General features: G+C 40.9%; 1 protein-coding gene across 1 annotated transcript; it reads left to right on the top strand.

Annotated features, from left to right (window-relative positions):
* Positions 1–2,218: 2,218 nt before the first annotated feature.
* On the top strand, positions 2,219–5,458 carry LOC147639197 (putative pentatricopeptide repeat-containing protein At3g01580). The gene is made up of 3 exons (XM_086793662.1): positions 2,219–4,063; positions 4,524–4,789; positions 4,837–5,458. Exons 1-3 carry the CDS (start codon positions 2,219–2,221, stop codon positions 5,456–5,458), a joined length of 2,733 nt encoding a protein of 910 aa, XP_086649788.1.
* The last annotated feature ends 21,091 nt before the right edge of the window (positions 5,459–26,549 follow it).

Below are 26,549 nucleotides of genomic sequence, written 5' to 3'. Positions count from 1 at the left end.
GGGGTATGGATCTCTGAAAAAATGTAGTAATCTGTGTCTGTCGCCCCCCCTCTGGAGCTGTCTAAGCCTGTAATAATGTCTCTCTGTGGCGCTGTATGTCTAGAATGTATCTCCCCAGTATGCGCTGGTCTGCTGTCTCAAAGATCTGGCGTAGGGAATGTGGCTCTCTGAATAAAATGGGATATCTCTCTCTGATGGCTGTATATGCTCTGCATCTGCATACATAATGCTCCTCACTCTCCACCTCCTCTCTGCACAATCTGCATACCCTCTCCTCTCGGGGGATCCGTGCTGCTCTGCCAGTCTCAATCTCCAATCGGTGTGATGAAACTCTAAGCTGACCAATAGCCACGAGAGAGAGAGAGAGAGAGAGAGAGAGAGAGAGAGAGAGAGAGATGCTCACCACCAAGGAATAGAGGAGGGCTTGGACGTTGCGTGGATAGGAGGGGAGCTGGCACGTTTGCAAAAAGGACGAAACGTAGACGAAAGAGAGGGGCAGCCCGCTGCATTAACGTAGGCGGCCGCTGCAACCTGCGGCCCTGCAAGAATAACTGTCGTGCTACAGTTTGGGACCTGCAAGAAAGGCGGCCCAGTAAAGGTGGGCAGCCGTGCAGTGTCGTGTGACTTCCTGAGAGCTCTTGCATTAACGTAGGCGGCTACTGCAACCTGCGGCCCTGCTGCCACGCTACAACTCGGGACCTACAATAAGAAAGGCGGCCCAGCAAAGGTGGGCGGCCCATGCGGTGTCGTGCGGTGCATGCAAGAAGGCTAGATATGCGACGGGCGAATAAGGCTTGTAAGAAGGCCAGATAAAAAGAGGACACGTGGGGCAGGCGAAATAAGCCGTGTAATTATATAGATACTCACTTAAGAGGCCAATATGGCACCAAAATGTTTTTGGATTTCCATTAAATATATTCTCCGAGGCTTTCAAGAATAAGAGTGTTTTTCAAAAGTTCCATTTTAGTATGGCTTGAAAAAGTCAATGAAATGATAACCCTCCATATGCTTCCTATTTGCATGCATTCACCGCTCCATGTCCTATCTATTTAATGTAAAATAGTCATTAGAGAAAAATTAAACCCTTATTTTTCTTTGATGCAGGTTTGGTTAAAAAATTTTGACGACTACTAGAAGGGAGCAAAGTACTCCGAGAGGACCCCTCATATCCTCTACAAAGTGAGGGCAAAGTAACTATCGGGTGTCCAGCCTAGGATCGAACCTGGTACCTCCAGGTTACAAACCACCTCGTAGGCTTGGAAGTCCTCCCGTCTGAAATATGCTTGCTCCAACTAAGGCTTAGGCTTGGAAGTCCTCCCGTCTTAAATATGCTTGCTCCAACTATAGGGAGAGAAGGAGACTAATCTTCAAGTAATTTTAAACATCGAGAGAACGATACCTTAAATGACACGGGATTTCCAAGGTTGTCGCCGCTCATTCGTGGACGGACAACGCTTTTTTAGAAGCTGACGTGTAAAAGGCTATCCAATAATTTTAATCAATTATTATTGCGAACAAAATTTTGGTGCCTTATTTTATTTTTGATATCTATTTCTTAGTCTTTCTAATAAGCAAGTGTGCCCATTTTCCCAGAGGCGCTTGGAGACAAAGGTAAGCAACCGTAACCAAACAAATTGGATGGATAGTGAATGCAGTAGCAATGATGTCAATTCTTATTGGGATTGGCTGATCTGAAGCTCTGAAGTAGCTCTTGGTAGCACGCATACGTGATAACGATGGGCTTCACTGGAGCGAACAGCATATGCTGCTTGAGAGAAGGACATGGATGGGACATCTGCTAGTGAGAGAAGAACATGGATGGGACATCTGCTTGAGAGAAGGACATGGATGGGATCATAGCATATGCTGATTGAACAAGAGGACTTGAAGTAAGGGCATGGCTGAATGGGATCATAGCATGTGGTGAACAAGAGGGCTTAAGCTATATCTGCTAGGGTTGGGTACAAGTGGAAGCATAGATCTAGGTGTAGCTTTCAAGTGCTTACAGGAGAACTAGGGGGGAGACACCCCATCCATCTAGGAAAACTTGTGTGATTGCAAGCCCTGCCGGGGCAGGAGCTTGGATGGGGTAGATCCCTCATCCAAACCTAACGAGCGGTGATGATGGGCCCTCACATTCTGTCCACCTTACATGTCTTAAGGGCCTTAGGTCCAGACTGCAAGCAATTACATCCAAAGCACAGGAAGTAAGACAGGGATGATAAGCGTAGAATTGGCTCTGATGTCCTTGGAACAGACACCACTTGAGTGCCTGTCACCGGAAAATTTCATCTTCATTTTGCAAAAATGTAGAGAAAAGAAAGATCTCATGAATGCCTTGCGAGTACACATGCACATGTGCACCAATGGACTGGAAACCTACAGAGAACTGGGCAACCATCTTGTCCCCATGCTTGTGGAATGTGGAAGTGTTTCAGTTGCCCAGCAGGCTTTCCACAGGTTGGATTACCGAAATGAACATTCATGGACTTCTCTGATACAGGGATACACTGATTGTGGAGAATATCAGCATGCTTTTGACCTGTTCTACAGTATGCACGAAGATTCTGTACAACCAAGTACCTTTACATTTCAGGCCATAATAAAAGCTTGCGCTAGGCAGAGTTGTATTGAAAGGGGCCACGAAACACATGCCAAGATTGTAAAGGAGGGAATTGAGGGAGATCTTTTTATTGGTAGTACCTTGGTGGATATGTATGCAAAATGTGGCTTACTTGCGGAGGCAGGGGACGTGTTTGACAAGTTGCCAGCTCGAAATGTAGTTGTGTGGACTGCCCTTATCATGGGATACACCGAAAATGGGCTGGGTGAGACAGCATTGGAATGTTTGGAACACATGCAAGAAGAGGGTGAATCTCCAAATGCTGTCACGTTTACATGCGCTTTGAAATGTTGCAGCAACATAGCTTCCATGGTGAATGGTCGAAAATTACATGCTGACATCGCTAAAGAAGGATTTGAAAGTGAACCTAATGTAGGTAATGCTTTGGTGGATATGTATGCAAAATGTGGCTCACTATCAGAAGCACAGGAAGTGTTTAATGAGCTGCCAGTTCAAGACATAATCTCTTGGACCACACTGATTGCAGGGTATGCTGACCAAGGGCTTGGTGAGCAGTCGTTGAATTGCTTGGAAAAGATGCAACAGGAAGGCATGTCTCCCAATGCCGTCACACTTCTTTGTGGCATGAAAGGTTGCAGCAGTATAGGTGCATTAGGCAGGGGTCGCAAGCTACACATCGAGATTGCTAAAGAAGGTTTTGAAAGAGACACTTCTGTTGGTAATACATTGGTGGATCTGTATGCAAAATGTGGCTCAATTTTAGAAGCCAGGGCAGTGTTTGACGAGCTGCCAGTTCGGAATGTGGTCTCATGGACTGCACTTATTGCCGCATATGTAGAAAATGGGCTAGGTGAGGAAGCTTTGAGCTGTTTAGAAATGATGCAAGCAGAGGGCATGTCTGTGGATGGCATCCTGGTTGTTTTTGGCTTGAAGGCATGTGGCAGCTTAGGAGCCATAAGCAAGGGCCGAGAAATACACTTTGAGATTGCCAAAGAGGGGCTTGAAAAGGACCCTTTGGTTGGAAGTGCTTTGATAGATATGTATGCAAAATGTGGCTCGCTCGTAGAGGCACAGGATATTTTTGATGTGCTACCAATTCAAAATGTTGTCTCCTGGACGGCGCTGATTACAGGTTATGCTGGTCAGGCAAAGAGCAAAAGTGTTTTCTGTTTGTTTGAGAGGATGAGGGAGGAAGGCGTGAAGCCAGATGATATCACATTCCATAGTGTTCTGATCGCATGTAGTCATGTGGGTCTTATGGATAAGGGTCTGAAGTATCTTGAAGTTGCTAGCAAAGACTACGGCTTTTGTCTGACACTTGAGCATTACAATTGCATCGTTGATCTCCTTAGCCGCACCGGCCAGCTCAATGAAGCCATGGCAATGTTGGAGAAAATGCCTTTCCAACCTAATGATGTAACATGGACAATCTTGTTGAGTGCTTGTCAAAGGTGGGATAATGTAGCACTTGGTAGACAGGTCTTCGAACGGGCCATAAAATCGAATTACAAGCAAGATTCAGCATTCATTTTAATGTCCAACATTTATGCAGACACTAAGCTGTAGAAATACTCAACATAGACCCTTTAGAGGCTGTCCATCTTAGTGCAGTTGCGTCAGAGTCTACCTAATTCAAGGTAGCCATCCACGTCATTGAATAAGACTGGTATGGGGGGCATTGATTGAAACAGTTTCTACACAACAACATGCAGCAGCCTTGTAATTATAAAGTTACCACCATGATCCAACGGTTGTTGCACCAGCCTTGTTATTAAAAAGTTACCAGGCCTTATGGATAAGGGCCTAAAGTATCTTGAAGTTCTTAGCAAAGACTACGGCTTTTGTCTGACGCTTGGGCATTACAATTACATCGTTGATCTCCCAATGGAACAGGAAGGTGTGTCTCCCAATGCCGTCACACTTCTTTGTGGCATGAAAGGTTGCAGCAGTAAAAGGTGCATTAGGCAGGGGTCGCAAGCTACACATCGAGATTGCTAAAGAAGGTTTTGAAAGAGACACTTCTGTTGGTAATACATTGGTGCATCTGTATGCAAAATGTGGGTCAATTTTAGAAGTCAGGGCAGTGTTTGACGAGCTGCCAGTTTGGAATGTGGTCTCATGGACTGCACTTATTGCCACATATGCAGAAAATGGGCTAGGTGAAGAAGCTTTGAGCTGTTTAGAAATGATGCAAGGAGAGGGCATGTCTGTGGATGGCATCCTGATTTTTTCGGCTTGAAGGCATGTGACAGCTTAGGAGCCATAAGCAAGGGCCGAGAAATACGCTTTGAGATTGCCAAAGAGGGGCTCGAAAAGGACCCTTTGGTTGGAAGTGCTTTGATAGATATGTATGCAAAATGTGGCTCGCTCATAGAGGCACAGGATATTTTTGATGTGCTACCAATTCAAAATCTTGTCTCCTGGACGGCATTGATTACAGGTTATGCTGGTCAGGCAAAGAGTAAAAGTGTTTTCTGTTTGTTTGAGAGGATGAGGGAGGAAGGCGTGAAGCCAGATGATATCACATTCCATAGTGTTCTGATCGCATGTAGTCATGTGGGTCTTATGGATAAGGGTCTGAAGTATCTTGAAGTTGCTAGCAAAGACTACGGCTTTTGTCTGAAGCTTGAGCATTACAATTGCATCATTGATCTCCTTAGCGGCACCGGACAGCTCAATGAAGCCATGGCAATGTTGGAGAAAATGCCTTTCCAACCTAATGATGTAACATGGACAATCTTGTTGAGTGCTTGTCAAAGGTGGGATAATGTAGCACTTGGTAGACAGGTCTTCGAACATGCCATAAAATTGAATTACAAGCAAGATTCAGCATTCATTTTAATGTCCAACATTTATGCAGACACTAAGCTGTAGAAATACTCAACATAGACCCTTTAGAGGCTGTCCATCTTAGTGCAGTTGTAACTCGCGGCGGTGCTCGGGGGACTAGGGCCTTTGACACACTTGTTGATACCATTAAAGCATATTAAACATTTACATTTAAACATGGCCACAGCCTTAACGCATATCCATCATCACTTTGCATAAAACATAAAGCTGGACAAAACATCCACAAATGCTGAAAACGGAGCTTGCACGTGTGACACCGCATAGAGGCCGGAATGGGCCGACCTCCCCCCCCCCCCCCCCCCCCCCCCCCCTTGGAGTATTTTATTATCCAAGGAGAGTAATATCATGTACAAGCTTTGAGGACCTTACTCTCCCCACGGGAGATGCCGGATTATCCATATACAAATGCCATAACACAGCCCAACACGAGGCAACCAAGCCGGAACATAGGCTGTAGAAATGCCGAGCCAACAATATAATCCATATATTCTTCCCCAAAAACCACGGGTCTTCATGCAATAGAGTTGGTACAGCAAGTATAACTCTCCATTCAGTCGGTACAGCAGGTACAGTGGTTCGTACAGCAAGTACAAAAGCTGGTACAATCGATACAATGGTTGGTATAGCAAGTACAACAAGTACAAGTGCTGATATAGCAGGTACAGTGTTTGGTACAGCAGGTACACGGGCTTGTACAACAAGTACAAAAGTTAATACAGTCGGTACAATGGACGGTACAGCAAGTACAATAAGTACAATGATTAGTACAATCAATACAATGGCTGGTACAGTAGGTACAAAGGTTGGTACAACAAGTACAATGACTAGAAATCATAATAAATGATTAAATACCCTTGCCTTCAATATTTCTTCGCGATGGAAGCCTCCAAAACAATCCCCAACAGCCGGTATTCTTCATGGGCAGCCTTCAAGAGAGAGAAAGAGAGTAGCCATCATTAGGGAAGCCTTCAACGGTGGTAGAGGCTAGTGTGCAGCAAGAGAGCCTCCATTAATGAAGAGAGAGAGCTCCAATGTATAGATTTGGACCTCCCATGAGCTAAAATGGCAAGAGAAGGCTACAATGACAAGTGGAGAGCCACACAATAGCTGAAGTGACAAGTATGAGACCACTTGTCTCACTTTGATCCACTTTCTAACAAACGTCAGGCCACTTGTCTCACTTTGGTCCACTTCTTGCCACATGTCCCAATCTAAGAGATAGGTCCTTCCATAAACTTTATCTCTAAAAATATCTCAACTGGTAGACATTTTGTCATAGGCACTTTGCCAACTCTTGGTATCTGCTCAATTCCAAATGTAGTGACGCGAACAGAATTTCCATCGAAGCAGGCCAAAAATAGCAACTCTCCTAAATTTTAGGAGTGTGGTCCTTTGTATTCTAGGATAATCCCCCATTCCCAAAGCTTGTACTTTCTAAATATTTAGACATCTTGGAGTCCACAAGACCTCTTTCATACTGGGAAATTTCCAGACTGGTGACATCCTCCCTAGCTTCTTAAAAGTTGTCCCCAACTTTAAGCTTGAAGCCATATATATAATCATGTCCCATCAAGTGGGCGAGACGAGACAGTCTCAAAAATCTAATATAATTGAAGAATCCATGCTCCAAAGAAATGGGTGAGACTAAATAAGTCTCCATAATACCAATATCAAAATCATGTCTCAAAATAAATGGGCGAGAATTCCATGGAAGATATGCTAGACACAGGCACAAGAGCCAATTGTGTCTCAATCACCAATATCAATGAGATAATCATATGCCAATGAAAATCACCAACCAGCTGCTAAGACACTTAAATAAGTGCCATGCACAAGAAACTAGTGCCTCGCACAGAAACATGTGCTATGCACACAAGCTGGTGCCATTCATCGAGAGCACAAACCATGGTGACAGAAAAGCTGGTTCTTCATCATAATTCTGGCAATCCTTTCTCCCAATCCCAATAGTTCCCATGTTCTCCCATACAATCCCAACTCTGATCAACAAGCATGGTGTGGAAACAATGAAACACTCACTCCACAATCGCAACACGAATCCACGTGTATGGTGGAGTGTTCATTGAATTGCCCTCTCACAATCTCAACATGAATCCACATGCATGGTGAGATGAACAATGAACCTCTTGGCCTCTGTATGGGAAGATAGTGATTCTAATATGGCTTTAAAAAATAAATAAATCCATGTCCCAAATAAATGGGCGAGACAAAACAGTCCCATAAGTCCAGATATCATAATCATGTCCCAAGTAAATGGGCGAGAGAAATCAATCCCATAAGTCCAGATATCATAATCCATGTCCCTAAATGGGCGAGACAAAATAAGTCTCCTGCCAACAAGACATCGGTCCACATGACCCTTGGCATAGACATAAGTCCCGTGCTACCAACCAAGTGTCATGTCTACTTTACCACTTGCACTCCGTGTTGGTATCTGACCAGATACCTTGGATGAGAGGTGGGCTCAAGTAACAAGAAAAAAAAACAATCACTCGCAGGCATAGATAACCTGGTGTTCCATAAGCACTTCTGCTACACATAGTTTATAGGCATTTTGGCCACTAATAAGACATCCTGGAGTCCACAAGACCCCTTTCATAGTGGGAAATTTCCAGGTTGGTGACAGCAGTTGTATTAGAGTCTACCTAATTCAAGGTAGCCATCCACGTCATTGAATAAGACTGGTATGGGGGACATTGATTGAAACAGTTTCTACACAACAACATGCAGCAGCCTTGCAATTATAAAGTCACCACCATGATCCAACCGTTGTTGCACCAGCCTTGTTATTAAAAAGTTACCAGGCCTTATGGATAAGGGCCTGAAGTATCTTGAAGTTCTTAGCAAAGACTACGGCTTTTGTCTGACGCTTGAGCATTACAATTACATCATTGATCTCCTTTGTCGCACTGGCCAGCTCGATGAAGCCATGGCACAGAAAATGCCTTTTCAACCTAATGATGGTTAACGTAGACGGGCCTTCGGTTGTTGAAAATCAGATTGGACGGGAGCTTGCTAATGAGGCTGTTGAGCTCATGTTTGCAAAGGACTCTTTGGGAGACAGGATTGCGTATCTTGTGGTTTCTGTAGCATGCAAAGGATCTTGGACTCTTTTGCACAAGAGGGGGATTGATGGATGGAGTCAGACTCTACGAAGGGAGTGACTCAGATTGGAAGGAGAGCCAAACACGAGGCCCTTGACATCATGCTACAATTTTTCCCTTGGCTCAGGAGCAGTAAGAGGCAGCCATCTATTGCCTTGTCGTCGACAGACGAGCTACTTGTGGTGCTGCTTCCGAGGTGGTAAGGTTGTAGAGATTACTTGGTAGGATTGGGTTTCCACTGGCGTTTTGTTCGTGAAAAGATTGTTGCTAATGACATCTTGCTAGAGTTCTGTTCGACAGAGGACAGTGCGGTGGACCTCTTCACGAAGTCTTTATCTCAGGCGATGCTCCGCATTCCTGTATGTATATTTACACCAGGGCCTCTGTTGTGGGTGTGCCTGCCCGATTTAGGTGTTTTCTCATTTTTCCCCACTCCCCATATTTTTCCCTATTTTTACCAGGTGTGGGAGGCTGTGCTATGGCTGTTGGCTCATCCAAGTGGTGGCCGATTGATTCTGCCGCCCCCAAGTTGTCCTCTGTAGCTGGCCGAGTTGATATGTGTGCTGGCCGACTGACAAAAGCTGGCCGACTGGGGCTGCAGCAGATCGTGGACCATTCTTGCTGCTGTCGGCTGGTTTTCTACTGGCTGACTCTGACTGGCTCATAAAGCCCCCACGCAGTTTGTATTCCAGTATTCGGGTTTTCTCTTGTGTATATAGCAAAGTTACACGCCTCTCTCTCTCCCTCTCTATTGCTGTGTTTTTCTGCAGTGCACTTGCTCTTGTGCTTTCAGATCTTGTCTCCATCTCGCTGCATATTCTGACACCATCCACATCACTGAATAAGAAAGTGGTATGGGGGGCATTGATTGAAACAGTTTCTACCCAACAACATGCAGCAGCCTTGTAATTATAAAGTTACAACTTACCACCATGATCAAACCATTGTTGCACCAGCCTTGTTATTATAAAGTCACCAACCGATGCTGGTTTGCTGCTGCAGGTTCGAGTCGTCTTCTCCTAGGTGAGGTGTCGTCAGTTGCACAAAACACACAGTGGTCAAAATGTCCCAGCTGACTGAAAACTGCCCCCCACATTCTTTGAGAATTGCAAAAATGGAAATGAAATTGGACCCCAACAGTGAGTTTACATTCCAACACTTCACATAGCCAAGGCCATACACATGCACAAGGTCTAGTTAATAAATGTGCATGGTTACATCACGAGGATGAGCCGGTTTAAGGTGCACCACGCTTGTAATGGGCACGGTGACATCATGAGGACGAGCTGATTTAAGATGTGCCACACTGGCAATTGCAGCGCTTGAACTATGGTGCTTTCAAACTCTCCATGTGACAGCTTTCAAACTCTCCATATGACAGCTATGCAGGATTTAGTCGCTTAAGGCCGAGTTTGATGTGGCATTTTAACTAGCATGGCTTTTCCCTACTTTGACAATCACTGCTTTCCAATGCTGCCGTGGAAACGCAGTGATTGGCAAATGTGTCAACAGGGTTGACAACAGCTCCTACTGGGCACAAATGTGAGAATGGGGTTGGGGGCCACCAACAGTAGTCCTAACTCTAGCTACTACAATCAAAGATTGTCGAGATGGATGCATTCTAATAAGAAGAGATAAATGAAGAAAAAAAATGACAACAAAAAAAATTGGTCCAGGTATGATGATTGGATGGAAGCACATCCCTGTGGACCACTTTCCAAAGAAAGTCTTGATTGAGCCTCCTTGGACAACTCATCTTTGTTACTTTCTTTCTTAAAATAGCCAACCTCGTCCAGCTGAATCCAAACCAACTGGATTCTTAGACTCTCAGGAACATGTAGCACATGGCTGAATTAACCACATACATAGACAGTTAAGAACATGTACCACCCTTGGTAATATACGATGTGCAGGTAATATCAAACTTGACAAGGTCATATGCAAATCTACAAAACAACAAAGTCAGAAAAGGTCTCATGGGTGATTCAATTGTAAATGGATTTGCAAGACTTTATTGCCAATAACACCCATATGAGACTCTGCTTTTGTTGTTGCATTGGCAGGTTAAGCTTGCAACAACCTAGGGCCCTACACGCTAATCCTCAAAATGTGAGCCCATGGGCTATATACAAGCTTAGTTGCCCAGCCATGAGCAGATGCCCCGCCTGTCATCATCAGATTCTTTGACAGCAAGACGGGTGAGTTATGTGTAAGGGGCCTGAATGCTGATACTACAAATCAATCTCTAGCATAAAGCAAACCATACCATTCATTGCAAGCATTTAAGATTTGACATATGACCTTCGAATGTTTGCACAAGCTTTCCCTTGTAGCATTTGCTGTATGCAATCAACTCCCTTGTCCAACACCTCATAAGCCACAACATCAAACCTCTAGCTTTTTTTATTTAAAATACCTCTAAAAAAGAAAGGTTTAATTGCCACTCAAGTTATAGTTGAAGACATGCGAGGCATCTTGTAGCCCACCAAAGAAAACAAATGTATACAGATTGCACTTAGCTGGCAGCATTGGATTTTTGGAAGCAAGTACAGAATATTGAGAAATGTAAGCTACTGCAAAATGGGGGAAAAAAAAGCAGTGCTAGCCAAGTGCACAGCATAACCTTCAGAGTTACCTATGCCTAGGAAATTACTGTTACAATGCCCTGAGAGCTATCAAATTTTGTGATCACAGAAAATCAAGCCCATAGGGATCGAAACGTTGCTCCAGACTTGGACAAGCTTTATACCAACCTCTTCAGTATCTAGTTCACAGAAGAATTTGTTGCTTGGAAGATGATAGCCTCAGAGGAATGAAGTGTTGGACCGCACGTTATGTAGCAGGTTATGAGCAATGTGATCACGCCTCTGCATCGATTGCTGAGACCATGGTATGGTTTCGGAGTACATCTCATCATCTTGAATTTGATAGAAGGGCTCAGTGTCATAGCTTTCATTGTACTGTTCACAGATGTTATGCAGGACACAACACGCTCCAAGAATGGCGGGCAGCTCCTGCAACTTCACCTCAGCTCGCTTCTGCAAGAAGCGCCACCGCCCTTTCAACCGGCTGAAAGCATTTCTACCTATCTTGACAACTTCTTCTGCCTTTTCATTGAAGGCATGCTGTGTCCATGTTAAGTGATGCTGGGCATAAGGAACAAGCAGCCAGTCCAAGGGAGGGTAACCTGGACCACCCACAACCCATACACCTTGCAGGAAACCCCCAAGCCCACGTTGATATAGTGCTGACTTTTCCAGCACATGTTCATCCGACAGTGAGCCTGGCCAGCCTATGCACACATCTGTGAACACCCCATTAGTGTCCACCACACCCTGCACGGTGACAGAGTAGGAGGTTTTCTGGTTCTTCTCAGTATGTCTTCTATTGAAGTAAGCTGCGACGTTGATTTTTGGTGCAATGATGGGGATGTGGGTGGTGTACATGGCCCCAATGACATCGGAGATGCCAGAGATGCGCTGGAACTCATCGGCGACAGTACAGGTGCGATCATCAGAGGGCCATTGGACATACTTGGGAAGGAGGACATCATTAATGGCGGCACAAACCTCAAGGACGAGCTTATGGCATGTAGAGATGCCAAGGCCAAAGCGTTTGCTGACAAGACGTAGGGGCTCGCCGGTGGCGAGGCGCCAGATGCAGACAGCAACCCGCTGCCTGACAGGAATGGCTTGTCTAAGCATGGTGTCCTCCTTGGCAACAGAGGCACCGAGCTCCTCGCAGATCTTCTCAAAGGTGGATCTGGTCATGCGGAAGGCTTGATGAAACTCGGATTCTGGAAAGCTAGGGTTGTTGCAACGCTCCCACCATGCCTGTGATCTGGTTTTGACCCACAGCCTTCTCTGGACACTCTGTTGGGTAGAGATGGCGGCACCGACGGCTGTAGCGGCGAGGCGGGCTCTCTTGAGCCTGCACCGCTCGATTTCTTCCAAGTCTGCAGAGTCTTCTTGGAGCTGCCGGTAGCGAGCCTGGAGGGCCTCGCGGCGGCGCTTGTGGTCCTTTTCAAAACTCTCTCTCTCCAGCTTGTGGCAATTCTCGAACTCTTCCTGCTCCTGCCTCTGCTGCTCTTCGCAAATCACCAACAACAACAGGAGCCGGTATATAGTCTCCTTGCGAAGGCCTGGGCTGTGAATACTGCTGCTATGATTCACGAGGGCTTCCATAGAACACACACACACACACACACACACACACGCCTTCCCTCTCCAGGCTTTATTCAAAAGACCCAAACCTGAACACGGTTTTAATTGTGTCACAACTGAGCTCACGCGCAGTCGTTGCTTCCTAGCTTGGCAAACCGCGTTGTCCTCCACTTCATTTCATGGCATCTCGTGTCATTTCATTTCATTTCAGCCGACCTCACTCTTTTGTGCCGCCCCTCAAAATTTGAAATTTCCAAATTCATTAGAGTAGAGTATTGATAAACCCTCAAATAGGATTTCAAAGGTTTTGACAACTACCCATGTGAGGCCATTAAGCTTAAATGAGGCCTCAGCCCACTACATTTAACATGAGGCGTCATTACAGAGTTGGGCGGCCTTTCAGACCACCCTCTGTATGAAGCACCACTAAAGAGTCTTGTGGACCTATAGCATTGGAGTAGTTGGTGCGTGCTATCGTGAGTACGGCCACCTCAAATCATTAGCTTTTGCAAACAAAACCAAAACAAAATTTCATTACATGCCCAAGCCACTAAACACATCATTAATAGTAAATGATAACATGCCCAAGCCACCCTCAGCACTATCTACCACGGGGTCTTAAAGACCCTTGTCTCAGGTGAGATCAATGGATGGCAGTGATCTAAATTGCGAAGCCTTTTTTGGGCCGTCGAATAAAGTAAACTCGGACAAGTAAAGTACGCCGACACATCGCGAAGTAATATAATGGCTTAAAACCACATGGTTTCATTGCTTGAAGGTATAGTGTATATAGAATTAAAATAAATGCATTAAAAAATGATATGAAAGTCGGCATAAATCTTGTGGTACAAAATAAACAAAAATGAGTTATTAAATGTTAATAAAAAGCTAACTTTAAAATATTAACATAAAATATAGATAGTTAATTATTAACTAATTAAATTTAATTAGTGAGTTAGATTTTATATTTATTGAGATAAATAATAAAGTAAAAATGTAAACGTATTTATTAAATTTTAATCATAAAACTAAGTAAAAATATAAAAAAAAGTTATCATAAACATTAAAATATACATACTCAATTATCAATTGATTGAATTTGTTTAGTTATTTAGATTCTATATTTATTGAGATAAATAATAAAGTTATTAAGATATATAATAGCATTTTAAAACTAAAGAAATATGTATTATTTAAATGATTAAAATAAATACTTGAGTCACACAAAAAACACTTATCATTAACACAAATTATAGGGTAAATATACTTATAAACCCAAAGACATATAATAATCTATAAAATTTAAATTATAAGGTTAGCAATCACTTTTCCCCATCAATATTTTTTAACAATAATTTTAGATGTGCATCAATAACCATCAAGCACTTTTCCCCATCAATATTTTTTAGCAATCACTTTTCCCCATCAATTTATAAGGTTAGCAATCACTTTCTCCCCATCAATATTTTTTAACAATAATTTTATATGTGCATTAATAACCCCTTTCTATGCCATTTCCATGGGTCCATTACTAGTCACTATAAATGTAAAACATTGAGAGGTATGACTAGTAATGGACCCATTTCCATGGGTCCATTACTAGTCACTATAAATGCAAAACATTGAGAGGTATGACAAGTGTATTATTGGAAATGATATTTTCTTGGCAACTATTCAGTTTAATCTTGGAACACAAATCTAGAGTTTAAGATTATTCCCTCACTCACATCTTGCATTTCAAGAAAAGGAATAATTTTTTGTTGTTAAAGTTGTCTTGAAGAATCTATACTAGACAATATGAGGTTGCTCAATTTCTCATTGCTTAAGCATAGGCTATTGCCCTATGCATGCATTGCACATGCATATTCATATTAGGTGTGCATCATACTCATAACATTGCACAAGTCAAACTATCCAAGGTGATGTGTTTATGTGCGGATGAGATGATATAGAATTTGTGTATTATCATTTATTATCGGCGACATGCTTGACAATGTTTAGTGGCTTAAGCATGTTATCATTTACTATCAATAATGTGCTTGGGAATGTTTGGTGACTTGCCCTCGACACTATCTACCACGGGGTCTTAAAGACCCTTGTCAACTGAGATCAATGGATGGCATTGATCTAAATCGCAACACCTTTTTTGGGCCGTCGGATAAAGTAAACTCGGACAAGAAACCAGGACAAGTAAACTACACCAAGTAAACTAAAAAGTAAAATGGGAAAATTCCATCTTAGTTTACTTTGTAGTTTAATAAGCAATCATAGTTTACTTCCAAGTTCACTTTGTAGTTTACTAAGCGGGCATAGTTTACTTCCTAGTTCACTCGGCAAATCATAGATTACTTCGTAGTTTACACTATTGGGTGAGGGCGAGGGTGAGGGTGAATTTGGGTTTGGGACTTAGAAAAACTTAGAGCAAGATGTTATGTGCAAAACTTACACTATTGGGTGAGGGCGAGGGTGAGGGTGAATTTGGGTTTGGGACTTAGAAAAACTTAGAGCAAGATGCTATGTGCAAAACTCGAGACCTTGGGTCATCTTTGGGAACATCTTACCACTAATATAATTTGCATTGCTACCTATACACTATTGATTGTGCCCTTTTCATCTTGCGTCGTAGTGTACATTGATATTAATACACTACTAATCATTTCCTTTTCATTTATGGATATTATGATTTATACTCTATTCACATCGGAATTCTATCAATGCCCTTTTAAAGGCTACAACCTACCCTACATCATAGTTTAAGCTATAACATCCTTCATCCTCCCTCATGATTATATAGTCCTTCTAATATGTTAGTGAATCTAGATACATAAAATTATACTCTTCCTATTATGGCTTCTACTTGTAGCCTTAACCCTTACATAAAATTATACTCTTCCTATTATGGCTTCTACTTGTAGCCTTAACCCTTACTTAAAATTATACTCTTCCTTTTATAGCTACTACTTGTAGCCTTAACCATTACATAAAATTATACTCTTTCTACTATGGTTACTACTTAATGTCTTAACCCTTACATTGGAACATTGTCTCTATCTTACATCACAATTGAACATACATGAAAATTTGAATCGTAAACCCCTATAAACTTAGTAAGCATTCAATTCCTATATCTCTTTGCCTTTAACTCCCAAACTCTTCCAAATTAGCTCTAAACTCATTCAAATTCACCACACATGCAAATGTTGATTAATACGTCACAAAAAATAGCCACCAACCCTCAATGCTCTAGCATGTTATTACTTGTGGACCAATAATAAAGAAAAAAAGGCATGTTAGGCATCACCACACTATTCTTGATTTCCTTAATAGCAGTATAAATAAGTACTTTTATTTGATAATGGAATAAGAAAATTATAAGCCTTAATAATTTTCATATACAAGGGCAAGAGCCAAGGTGATGGAAAAAAAAGAGTGAAATTCTAGCATATGAGACAATTTTTGTCAATTATTCACTTGAGCTTAAATAGTACTACACTCTCACATAAATAGTAGTGCACTCTCACATATTACTAATAATTTTATTCACTTAAATAGTATTTCACTCTCATAATTTTCTTAGTTTTTATTTCTTGTAAGAAGAGTTCATCATTATTCTCATTTTCATATAAGAGTTGAGTCTTTTCGCCTAGAGGAGTGGAGACAAGACTTAAAAAAATAAACAAGTAGGATACTAAACAATATATAGTATAATGTCAATTTGTGAAGCACCCTTTTAATGGTATGTGTCCTTAAAATTTAATAAATTAACAATTACATATTCTATTAAGCCCTTCAATGTCAAATGGGCTCACAATATGTGAACATGGAAACAAGGTAGCAAAAAGCTATGCAAAAGCATTCTACGTCAATTACTGGTTGGTCCCATAGATGAAAATTTTGACATGTTTTGATACCTATGTTTACATCTTATGCTTATGTTAGAGCAGCCAAAGTGCCTCAAGGTTATTTTGGTTATGTTTTTGAGCCACCCTATTATTGCATGTAAGCACTATATGAATCTCCCTTTTTAACATTATTTATATATATATTTTTGCAAATGTAATCAATGTTTTAGCATAGTTATGGGTATAACTATGGCTTATTCATGAGTGTTTTTAGCCCCTTGAACAAAAACATGCACACATTTGTGGTTTTAAATGAATTTGTTCTCGTATAGTTTCACATAAATTCATACTTAATGTGGACGTAGTTCAAGTGCGAACAATGCACACATTAATGTGGATGTAATTTAAGTGTGAACAATGCGCACATTTAATATGGATGTAATTTAAGTGTGAACAATGCGCACATTTAATATGGATGTAATTCGAGTGTGAACAATGCACACATTTAATATGGATGTAATTCGAGTGTGAACAATGCACACATTTAGTATGGAAGTAATTCGAGTGTGAACAATGCACACATTTAGTGTCGATGTAATTCGAGCACACATTTGTGTGGATGTGATTTGAGTGTGAACAAATGCACACATTAGTGTGGATGTAATTTGAGTGTGAACAATGCACACATTTAGTGTGGATGTAATTAGAGTATGAACAATACGCACATTGTTTTACAACTAAAACATGACAAAAGTTGACCTTCATTAGACCTTATTTAGTATGAATGGCATTTGAGTATGAATGTAATTCAAGTGTGAACAATGCATACATTGTTTTGCAACTAAAACATGACAAAAGTTGACCTTCATTAGACCTTATTTAGTGTGAATGTAATTCGAGTGTGAACAATGCACACATTGTTTTGTAGGTAAAACATGACAAAAGTTGACCTTCATTAGACCTTATTTAGTGTGAATGGCATTTGAGTATGAATGTAATTCGAGTGTGAACAATGCACACATTGTTTTGTAGCTAAAACATGACAAAAGTTGACCTTCATTAGACCTTATTTAGTGTGAATATGGCATTTGAGTATGAATGTAATTCAAGTGTGAACAATGCACACATTGTTTTGCAACTAAAACATGACAAAAGTTGACCTTCATTAGACCTTATTTAGTGTGAATGTAATTCGAGTGTGAATAATACACACATTGTTTTGTAGTAGCTAAAACATGACAAAAGTTGACCTTCATTAGAGCTTGTTTAAATTTGTGTAAACAATGCACACATTGTTTTGTAGCTAAAAAAAGACAAAAGTTGACCTTCATTAGACCTTATTCGAATTTGTGTAAACAATGCACACATTGTTTTGCAACTAAAACATGACAAAAGTTGACCATCGTTAGACCTTATTTAAATTAGCGATGCACACATTGTTTTATAATTTGAGTATGAATGTAATGCACACATTGTTTTGTAACTAAAACATGACAAAAGTTGAACTTCATTAAACCTTATTTAGTGTGAATATACAACCAAATTCATGTGAACAATGCACACGTTGCCAAAATAATGCACACATTGTTTTGGCAAAAGTTGACCTTCATCATAGCTTATTTCAATACTCATGACCCTCATCACTAGGTGAACCAAAGTATTTAATCCAATTAAAACTAATGGCTTATAAGAAGTTCTAATTGCAATGATTCATCCTACCACCTCACATTTTATGGATTGGATGGTTGTTGATAGTAGGTGCACTACTCACATGACTCATGATGATAGGTCCATTCTACACGATATTTGGCCTAACTCTTTGAAGGTCTCCATTGGCAATTCTTCCAACCTTGAGGCCTCTTGTGTGGGTAACTTGTGACTTAACTCTTCTCTTGGCCAGCCTTCTACTATCCGAGAAGTGCTTTATGTTCCAAGCTCTCTAGAAATCTTCTCTCAATGTTTAGGATTGCAGAGAAAGGCTACGGTGTCTACTTTGATAGTTTAGTTCTTGAGATTATTGACACTAGCACCTTGCAGGTTGTTGCCAAAGGTGTATAGGAAGGCGGTCTTTACAAGTTGAAGGAATTATGAGTCATAGTATCATTTGCTATAACTTCTTCAAAGCTATCATGCCTTGATAACTCAAGAGGATACAATGTTGTGGCATGCTCGCTCTATAAGCACTTGAACAATGCTTCTCTTCAGTAGCACAACAACTATCTTTTGAGCAGATGGTCGAGGGTCTTCTGTAGGCTAAAACCCTCCCAGTACACTTGAGTGGCTTGTTTTCATGATGGCAAGTAACACAGATAGACTTTCCCTCATGAGGCTACTCATGGGGCTTCTCACATCTTGGAGCTTATAAATATCACATCTTGGAGCTTATCCATATGAACTTGTGTGGTCCCATCATGCAGACTACTACTACCCAGGGTGGTGCTAAGTACTTCATGCTTATTATTGATAGTTTTTCACGTAAATTTTGGGTGTATCTCTTAGCGAAAAAAACTTAGGTTTAGTGGGTCGCTCTAGTCAAGAATGCGACCACACAGAAGGTTTGACAAGTCCATTTGGACAATGGAGGAAAATTCATCTCCAAAGCCATCCACAATTTTTGTTCACAAAAAGGTATTGGCCGTCAGTTCGCCACACCTGGCACTCCACAACAAAATGTCACCCATACCATGCTTTCTTCTTCTAATATTCCTCCCTCTTTCTAGGGAGAAGCTGTGATTTTGCTGATATCTACATCATCAACCGTTCTCCCATAAAGGCTGTTGTTAATATGACACCGGAGGAGGCTTTTACATGATAGAAACCTTTAGTTTCACATCTTGGTCTCACCCCGAGCTTACCATAGAGGTTCCTCATCTTCCTGCTTCTTCCTCTTCTTCCCTGGCACCCCCACCCCCCCTTAGCTTCTCCATCCCATGTTTCTCTACCCTCAGCTTCTTCTACTCTTTCTTTGTTTTGTCTATGTGATGGAGGATTTCCCCTAGGCTTCCCCAAAGCTGGAAGCTGTTGTTCGTGACTCTCATCTCTTAGATGTTGATCTTCATCATCTTGTTGACTCCTCCAGCAACACCTTTGTGTTATGACAACAAAATTATTGGGAGCCTAGAGAGCTCAATTGACCGGGCAAGGCACAGGCGGGGTTTAGGGGAGCCAGTGAGAGTGGCCGGAATTATTGGGAGCCTAGAGAGCTCAACTGACTGGGCAAGGGACGGGTGGGGTTTAGGGGAACCAAAATGACTGGGTATGGACTCAAGAGTGGCCGAACACTAGTGAGAGTGGCCTGGCACGTGAAGAGCAACTAGCTAATAAAAGAGTTAGGTCCAATCTTAGAGGGTCATGTGCTCTGGTTTGGAGGAGAGCCAAGAGAGCTTTCAGCACTCTATGATTTGTGAAGAGAATCGTGCAGCTATGGCTACCCTCAGATTGGTATCAGAGCTTATATCCTCAACACATTGAATGTTATAAATTGTGGAGGAGTCCGCTCATGTGCCTGTGTATAAACCAGTCGGATTCGCTATCGCCACCATCTTTGTTATAGCTGTAACAACAAGCATTGGCAAGAAGGCCGACTCCCATGGTGTCCACAACCACCACCACCACCAAAGCAATTGGTCGGCACACCAACTAGTATGGTGTACACAGCACGCCCGCACAACAACCCATGCCGGATTTGGGGAGAAACCATGTTTTAACCTTTGAGGTTTTGAGGCTGTTCCCACGGTGGATTATTCTAGAGGAATTTTGAGCTTTCTTACGAAGATCGGGAGGTGCTTTCACGACAACTCTCACCTTTTCTTCATACCGCACCGGCAATTTCACTTCGAGCTAACAATTTGATTGCTTTCCTAGAGCTTGGACTTAAGGTTGGTGCTTGTGTTTATTCTCTTGCATTGCATTTAGAGCGTCCATATGGAATCTAATAACCTTAATGATTCTGTAAGTGGAGATCCTAGTCGTTTGTCGGACACGAAAAAGACAGTTGGCCGATCCTAGTGTCACACGATGACCGACGATGATCTTCTTGATGATAATTTGGTCAACACTAAACAGTTTAAGGCTCTAGAGTCTCGTACTTTGGACATTGAGACCAAGTACGATAAGATACTCCTCTTTCTTCAAAAGTTAAAGGATAACATGCAAGCTTCTACCATCGTAAGTGCTTCAGTGGGAGGGATGCCAGTGGCTTCCGCCCAAGGGGGCAACATGAATATTGGTACATCTCATTCTAGAGATGCTGTTGCTATTCTAAAATATCTGAAACCTCCAAGTTTTAATAGGGAGGAGAAGGAACGCAATAAGGTTGCGGTCAAACACTTTTTTACAAAAGTGGCAAGATTTGCATCAATTGTGTCAAACTCGAGAGGAGATACGCGCGCTTGAAGTGAGCTTAAATCTAGGAGGTAAAGCATATAAGTGGTGGATGTGCTTGGAGTCCGAAAATCGGCCTACTACATGGGCTGAATTTGAAGGTGCATTCATGAAGGAATTTCTTCCTGAGAATGAGATGGATCGTAATTGGGAAGTGTGGGACAATTGTGAGATGAGAAATCTCACATTGCCTCAGTATATCTCCAATTATAGAGAAATCATTCTCAAGTTGAAAGGTATGGATGACTTTAAAAAAACTTATGGATTTATTCACAGATTAGACTTGAACTATAAGAATCAAGCTAAGCAAAATGAGCCAAAAACTTTAGAAGAAGCAATTAAGTTTGCTTAGATTTTTGATGACACTGTCGAAAAGAAAAAATGTGTGCAGAATGCACAACGAACATCTAATGTGTCCAAAGGTTCCAAGCATCAAGGTCAAAACAAAAGAAAGGGACCTAACCAAAAGAATGACCAATCTAAAAAGTCTAAAGGACCACAAAAATTTCTGAAGCATGAAGATTTTGAAAGAGCTAATAAAGAAAATTTATGTTTTTACTGCATGGAAAAGGGTCATAGTAAACTACAGTGTCCTAAGCTAAAAGAAAATGAGAAAAATCAGCGTGATCAAGTACACACTATTCAAGTTCCCCCTCTAGAGACTTCTCCTAAGCTAAAAGAAAATGAGAAAAATCAACGTGATCAAAGTAAAGAAAAGCAAGTACACACTATTCAAGTGCTCCCTCTAGAGACTTCTCATAAGTTTAAAGAGGTTCAAGTTTATCATGCTGATTCTACTCATGCGTGTTGTGTCACATCATCGATGTGGGTGCCAACATTTGGACCACATGAGTTGGTTTGAATGTATGGTTACATTAAAGGTCACAAGGTACGAGTTATGATTGATGATAGTGCCACGCATAATTTCTTGAACTGTACTTTAGTCAAGAAATTAAATTTGCCGAAAAGTCGAAGTGATCATAAGTATGTGGTTTCTTTGATTTAAAAAAAACGGCAATGATAAAGATGTGTGGGATATAGTAGTTCGTGATGTCCCATTAGTCATTCAAGGTCATGGGATGCATTTGGATTTTCAAGTTATGCATATCACTCAAGCGGATGTTATTCTAGGTCATGAGTGGTTATATAACATTGGTTCATCTTTGTCTAGAAGTTATTTGCATAATTCTTTTGAGTTAGAAGTAGATGGTAATAAAGTACGCTTGTATGTACCCTCCTCACCTCTTATATGCTCTATGGAACTCAATTGCCTTGTACAAAGCTAATGAAGTAGAAAACATCTTTTTGTGTTCCATGAGTCTTGATGATGTCATTTCCTTTTCCACATGTGGAAACAAAAGTGGTTTAATTGAGCACAGTGTTTACATGACTTCTTTTCAATCAAAGCACGTTAACAATAAAAAAATTAATGAATACTTAAAGCAATTGTTACAACAATTTAAAGATGTGTTTCCAAATGAATTACCGAAAGGATTACCTCATGTTTGCGATGTTGAGCATCTAATCGAAGTGATACCTGGCTCAAAGCCAATAAGTAAGCCTCCTTATCGGCTTAGTTTTAAGGAAGCATAAGAAGTAGAATGACAGCTAAAGGAATACCTTAAAAGTGGATTCATTCGACCAAGCGCTTCGCCTTGGGCTTCACCAATTCTATTGGTGAAGAAAAAAGATGGGTCTATGCGACTATGTGTAGACTACCGTGGTTTGAATCAAATCACGATTAAGAATAAGTACCCTTTGCCATGAATAGATGAGTTTTTTAATCAACTCCAAGGGGTAAAGTACTTTACAAAAATCGATTTACGATCCGGATATCATCAAGTGAGAATTTGGGAAGTGGATGTCCAAAAGACAGCTTTTTGAACTAAGTTTGGTCACTATGAGTTTTTAGTCATACCCTTCCGTTTGACTAATGCTCTGGCCACATTCATGACACTTATGGATAGCGTCTTGAAACCTTGTTTAGGAAAATTTATTGTGGTTTTCCTAGAGGATATCCTAATCTATAATTGTACCAAGAAAGAACATCTCGAATCTCGACAAGTATTTGAGTTACTTAGAAAGCATTCACTTTATGCCAAAGAGAGTAAATGTGAGTTCTTCATATGGATCCAACAAAAGTTGAAGCCATATTAAAATGGCCACATCCCACAAACTTAGAAGAATTACAAAATTTTCTTGGTTTGTCTGGATTCTATAGAAAGTATGTTCGAGATTATGCTAAGATAGCTGTTCTGATGACGGATCAGCTTAAAGGAAAGGGAAAGACCTTTGTTTGGGGGGATTCCTAGCAAAGGAGTTTTGAAAAACTTAAGGTAGCTATAGCTACAAATCTCCAAGTTGTCAATCCGAATCAACCCTTTGTGGTAGAGACGGATGCTAGTAATGATGCAGTAGGCACAATCCTTTTACAAGGGGGGAAACCTATTACATTTGAAAGTAAAAAGTTGGACCCAGATCAACAAAATTATTCAGCTAATGAAAGGGAATTATATGCTATTATTCATGGCTTAAAGAAATGGAGGCATTATTAATATGGTGCCAAATTTGAGATAAGGATCATGATAGTATCAAATGGCTATCTAGTCAAAAAGAGTGAAAGGACGTAAAGCTCGATGGCCAGAGTTACTCCAAGAGTTTGACTTTCAACTGAGATATAGAAAAGGACGTTATAATGTGATATCTGTTTCATTGAGTCACATGCCCATGGTTAATGAGTTGAGTTTTACTCAAATTAAGAGTGATTTTTTGGAATCACTTAAGGGGAAGTGCGTTCATGATCCGCATTATGCCCACGTGTGGAGTGTCATAGAGAAGAGGAATCCCTTGACTATAAATAAAGATAGCCCCGTTTAACGAGACAGACACTTCCACTAGCAGTAAGTTTCGAGAGATGTCTCTAGGAGACATGTCACTTACAAGTGATGAAAGAAATCATTGGAAGAAATTTTCCATCGATAATGGTTACCTACTTACAAAGGTAAAGTATGTATACCTTTGGACTCAGACATTAGGTGCCATATTTTATATGAATGTCATGATAGTCCAAGTGTGCAGGTCATCCTGGAATACGGAAGACATATGCACTAGTTAAGAATAATTTTATTGGTTTGGCTTAAGTAAGGACATCCATGACTATGTCTTAAAATGACTATGCACTAGTTAAGAATAATTTTATTGGTTTGGCTTAAGTAAGGACATCCATGACTATGTCTTAAAATGCCAAAAGTGCCAGGTCAATAAGGCAGAATGCCTAAAGGTAGGTGGCTTACTAAGTCCACTAGAGATCCCAAATGGCAAGTGGGAGAGTATCTCAATGGACTTTATAGTTGGATTACCTAAAACAAATAGAGGCCACGATTCAGTTTGGGTGGTCGTGGATAGGTTGACTAAAATGTGTTGATTTATTCCGACAAAAATGACAGTGACTACGCCTGAGTTAGCAAGGCTATTCATTGAAAATATCTATCGACTATATGGCTTACCTACCGATATAGTTAGTGATAGAGATACAAAGTTTAACAATCATTTCTGGCATACTGTGTTAAAGAGATTGGACACCATGCTAAGTATGAGTACGACTGATCATCCTCAAAGTGATGGTCAAATCGAGAGAGTCAACCAAGTCTTGGAAGACATGCTACGAGCATATGTAAACAAAAAGCAAACCAATTGAGAAGATTATTTACCCATATTGGAATTCGCTTATAATAGTGCCAAACATTCAACAACGAGATTTAGTCCATTCATGTTGATGTATGGTTTTCAACACAAGCTCTAGTGGGTGGTGGCTGTTGGACTCGAGAAAGAAAAGATACAAAAGGTTAAAGATTTTCTTCAAGATCTCTAGGAGATTACAAAAATCATGAAAGATAATGTTATAAGAGCACAAGACAGTGTTAAACAATATGCAAACAAAGATCGTAGACATATCATCTTTGAAGAAGGTGACAAAGTGTTTTTAAAGGTTCCCGAACACTTGGAATCTTTGAAAATGGGGAGAAGTCTGAAGCTATCTCCAAGGTTTTGTGGTCCATTTACAATACTTAAAAAAGTAGGTAGTGTTGCTTATAAGTTAGCTTTACTAGAAAGCTCTAAAGTTCATCCAGTTTTTCATGTCAGTAGACTGAAAAAAAAGTTGGGTGATGACGATAATCTCGTCAGTCAAGAGATCATAGTAGAACTTATTGAACCCCTATCCTTACCACACAAACAAAAAAAAGTCTTGGATTTCCAAGAGAAAAGAATTCCACACTCTGTCGAGACAGGAGTGTTTAGTCAAGTGGAAGGATAGACTAGAAGAAGGTTCTACCTAGGAAAAGGTAAGCACACTTAGAAAGAGGTTCCTGAATTTCATTTTTGAGGATAAAGCCTCCTCTTAAGGGGGGAGTAATGTCATGAGAACATAATTATTGGGAGCCTAGAGAGCTCGACCATCCAGAAAAGGCACGGGCAGAGTGTACGGACTCAAGAGTGGTCGGACACTAGTGAGAGTGGTCGAGCACATGTGAAGAGCAACTAGCTAATAAAAGAGTTGGGTCTAATCTTAGAGGGGCAATTTGCTTTTGGCTATGGTTGGGAGGAGAACCAAGAGATATCTCTGCACCTTGTGATTTGTGAAGAGAATTGTGTAGCTATGGATGCCCTCAGACTTTGACACAGGCACAGAGATTACAGTAGCTTTGTCATTCTTGTAACCTTGCCTTGATGAGTAAAGTGGTGCAGTCATATGAGTGTACTACAGCTAAAGAGGTTCTTACTCTTCCAGAGTGGCGGGTATCCATGGAGGCCAAGATTGATTCGATTGAAAGGAATGATACATGGAATTTATATTTCCATGTTGTGTATTTATGGATTCTTAAACTAGAATGTTTGGGTAGCCTTATCCACTTGTACAAGTGCAAAAGTGTGCTCGAACAAACATGAAGTTGAATTCATGTTTGTTCACACAGAACATTCAAAGATAAAACATTTTCAAAATAAATAAATCTTTTCTCAAATTCTGAGATGTCAAGATATCATGTAATCTCCTTGATAGTTTCCAAGTTTGGAGGGGAAAAGAAAAGGGAAAATAGTAGTTTCAACAATGATATCAACAAATTTAGATCGGTTGTAAGGTAGGCCATTATATTTAAATGTTGCAGAGTGCGCTCTGCTATAGTGTTACAGCATCACACAATGTATTGAAGCGAACTCGTATTTGTTGGATATATAGAATGCTCTTTGTTTTGAAGGCTTTGCTAAATTTTGCAGTAGTGATAGTTCACTATGTGTCTCCGCTTCTGTCATTAGCTGAAATGGGTCATCTTGTTCATTGTTCTTGATGATGTTGGTTATGGTGTCTGGCGAAAGTACACACATGCCCAACCGTATGTGAGGACGTTCTGCAAGTGTCTTGTACTTCTTTATAATTGGATTGTTCACTATATTTTATGCAAGTATGCTTGTAATGGTCTGGAGGCTAGGTCTTTTGATATGCGAGCCGCGTTGAAATCAGTCAACCAACAGATAAGGGGATTATCTTATACAGATCTTCTCTCCAGAATGCCACTTGCAATGGCATTAATTGTGGAGGTGATGCTCA

This window comes from Cibotium barometz, chromosome 4, assembly GCF_041138505.1.
Source record: "Cibotium barometz isolate CiBa-2024 chromosome 4, ASM4113850v1, whole genome shotgun sequence".
Taxonomy (NCBI): domain Eukaryota; kingdom Viridiplantae; phylum Streptophyta; class Polypodiopsida; order Cyatheales; family Cibotiaceae; genus Cibotium; species Cibotium barometz.
This window is presented reverse-complemented; position numbering and strand designations above follow the sequence as displayed.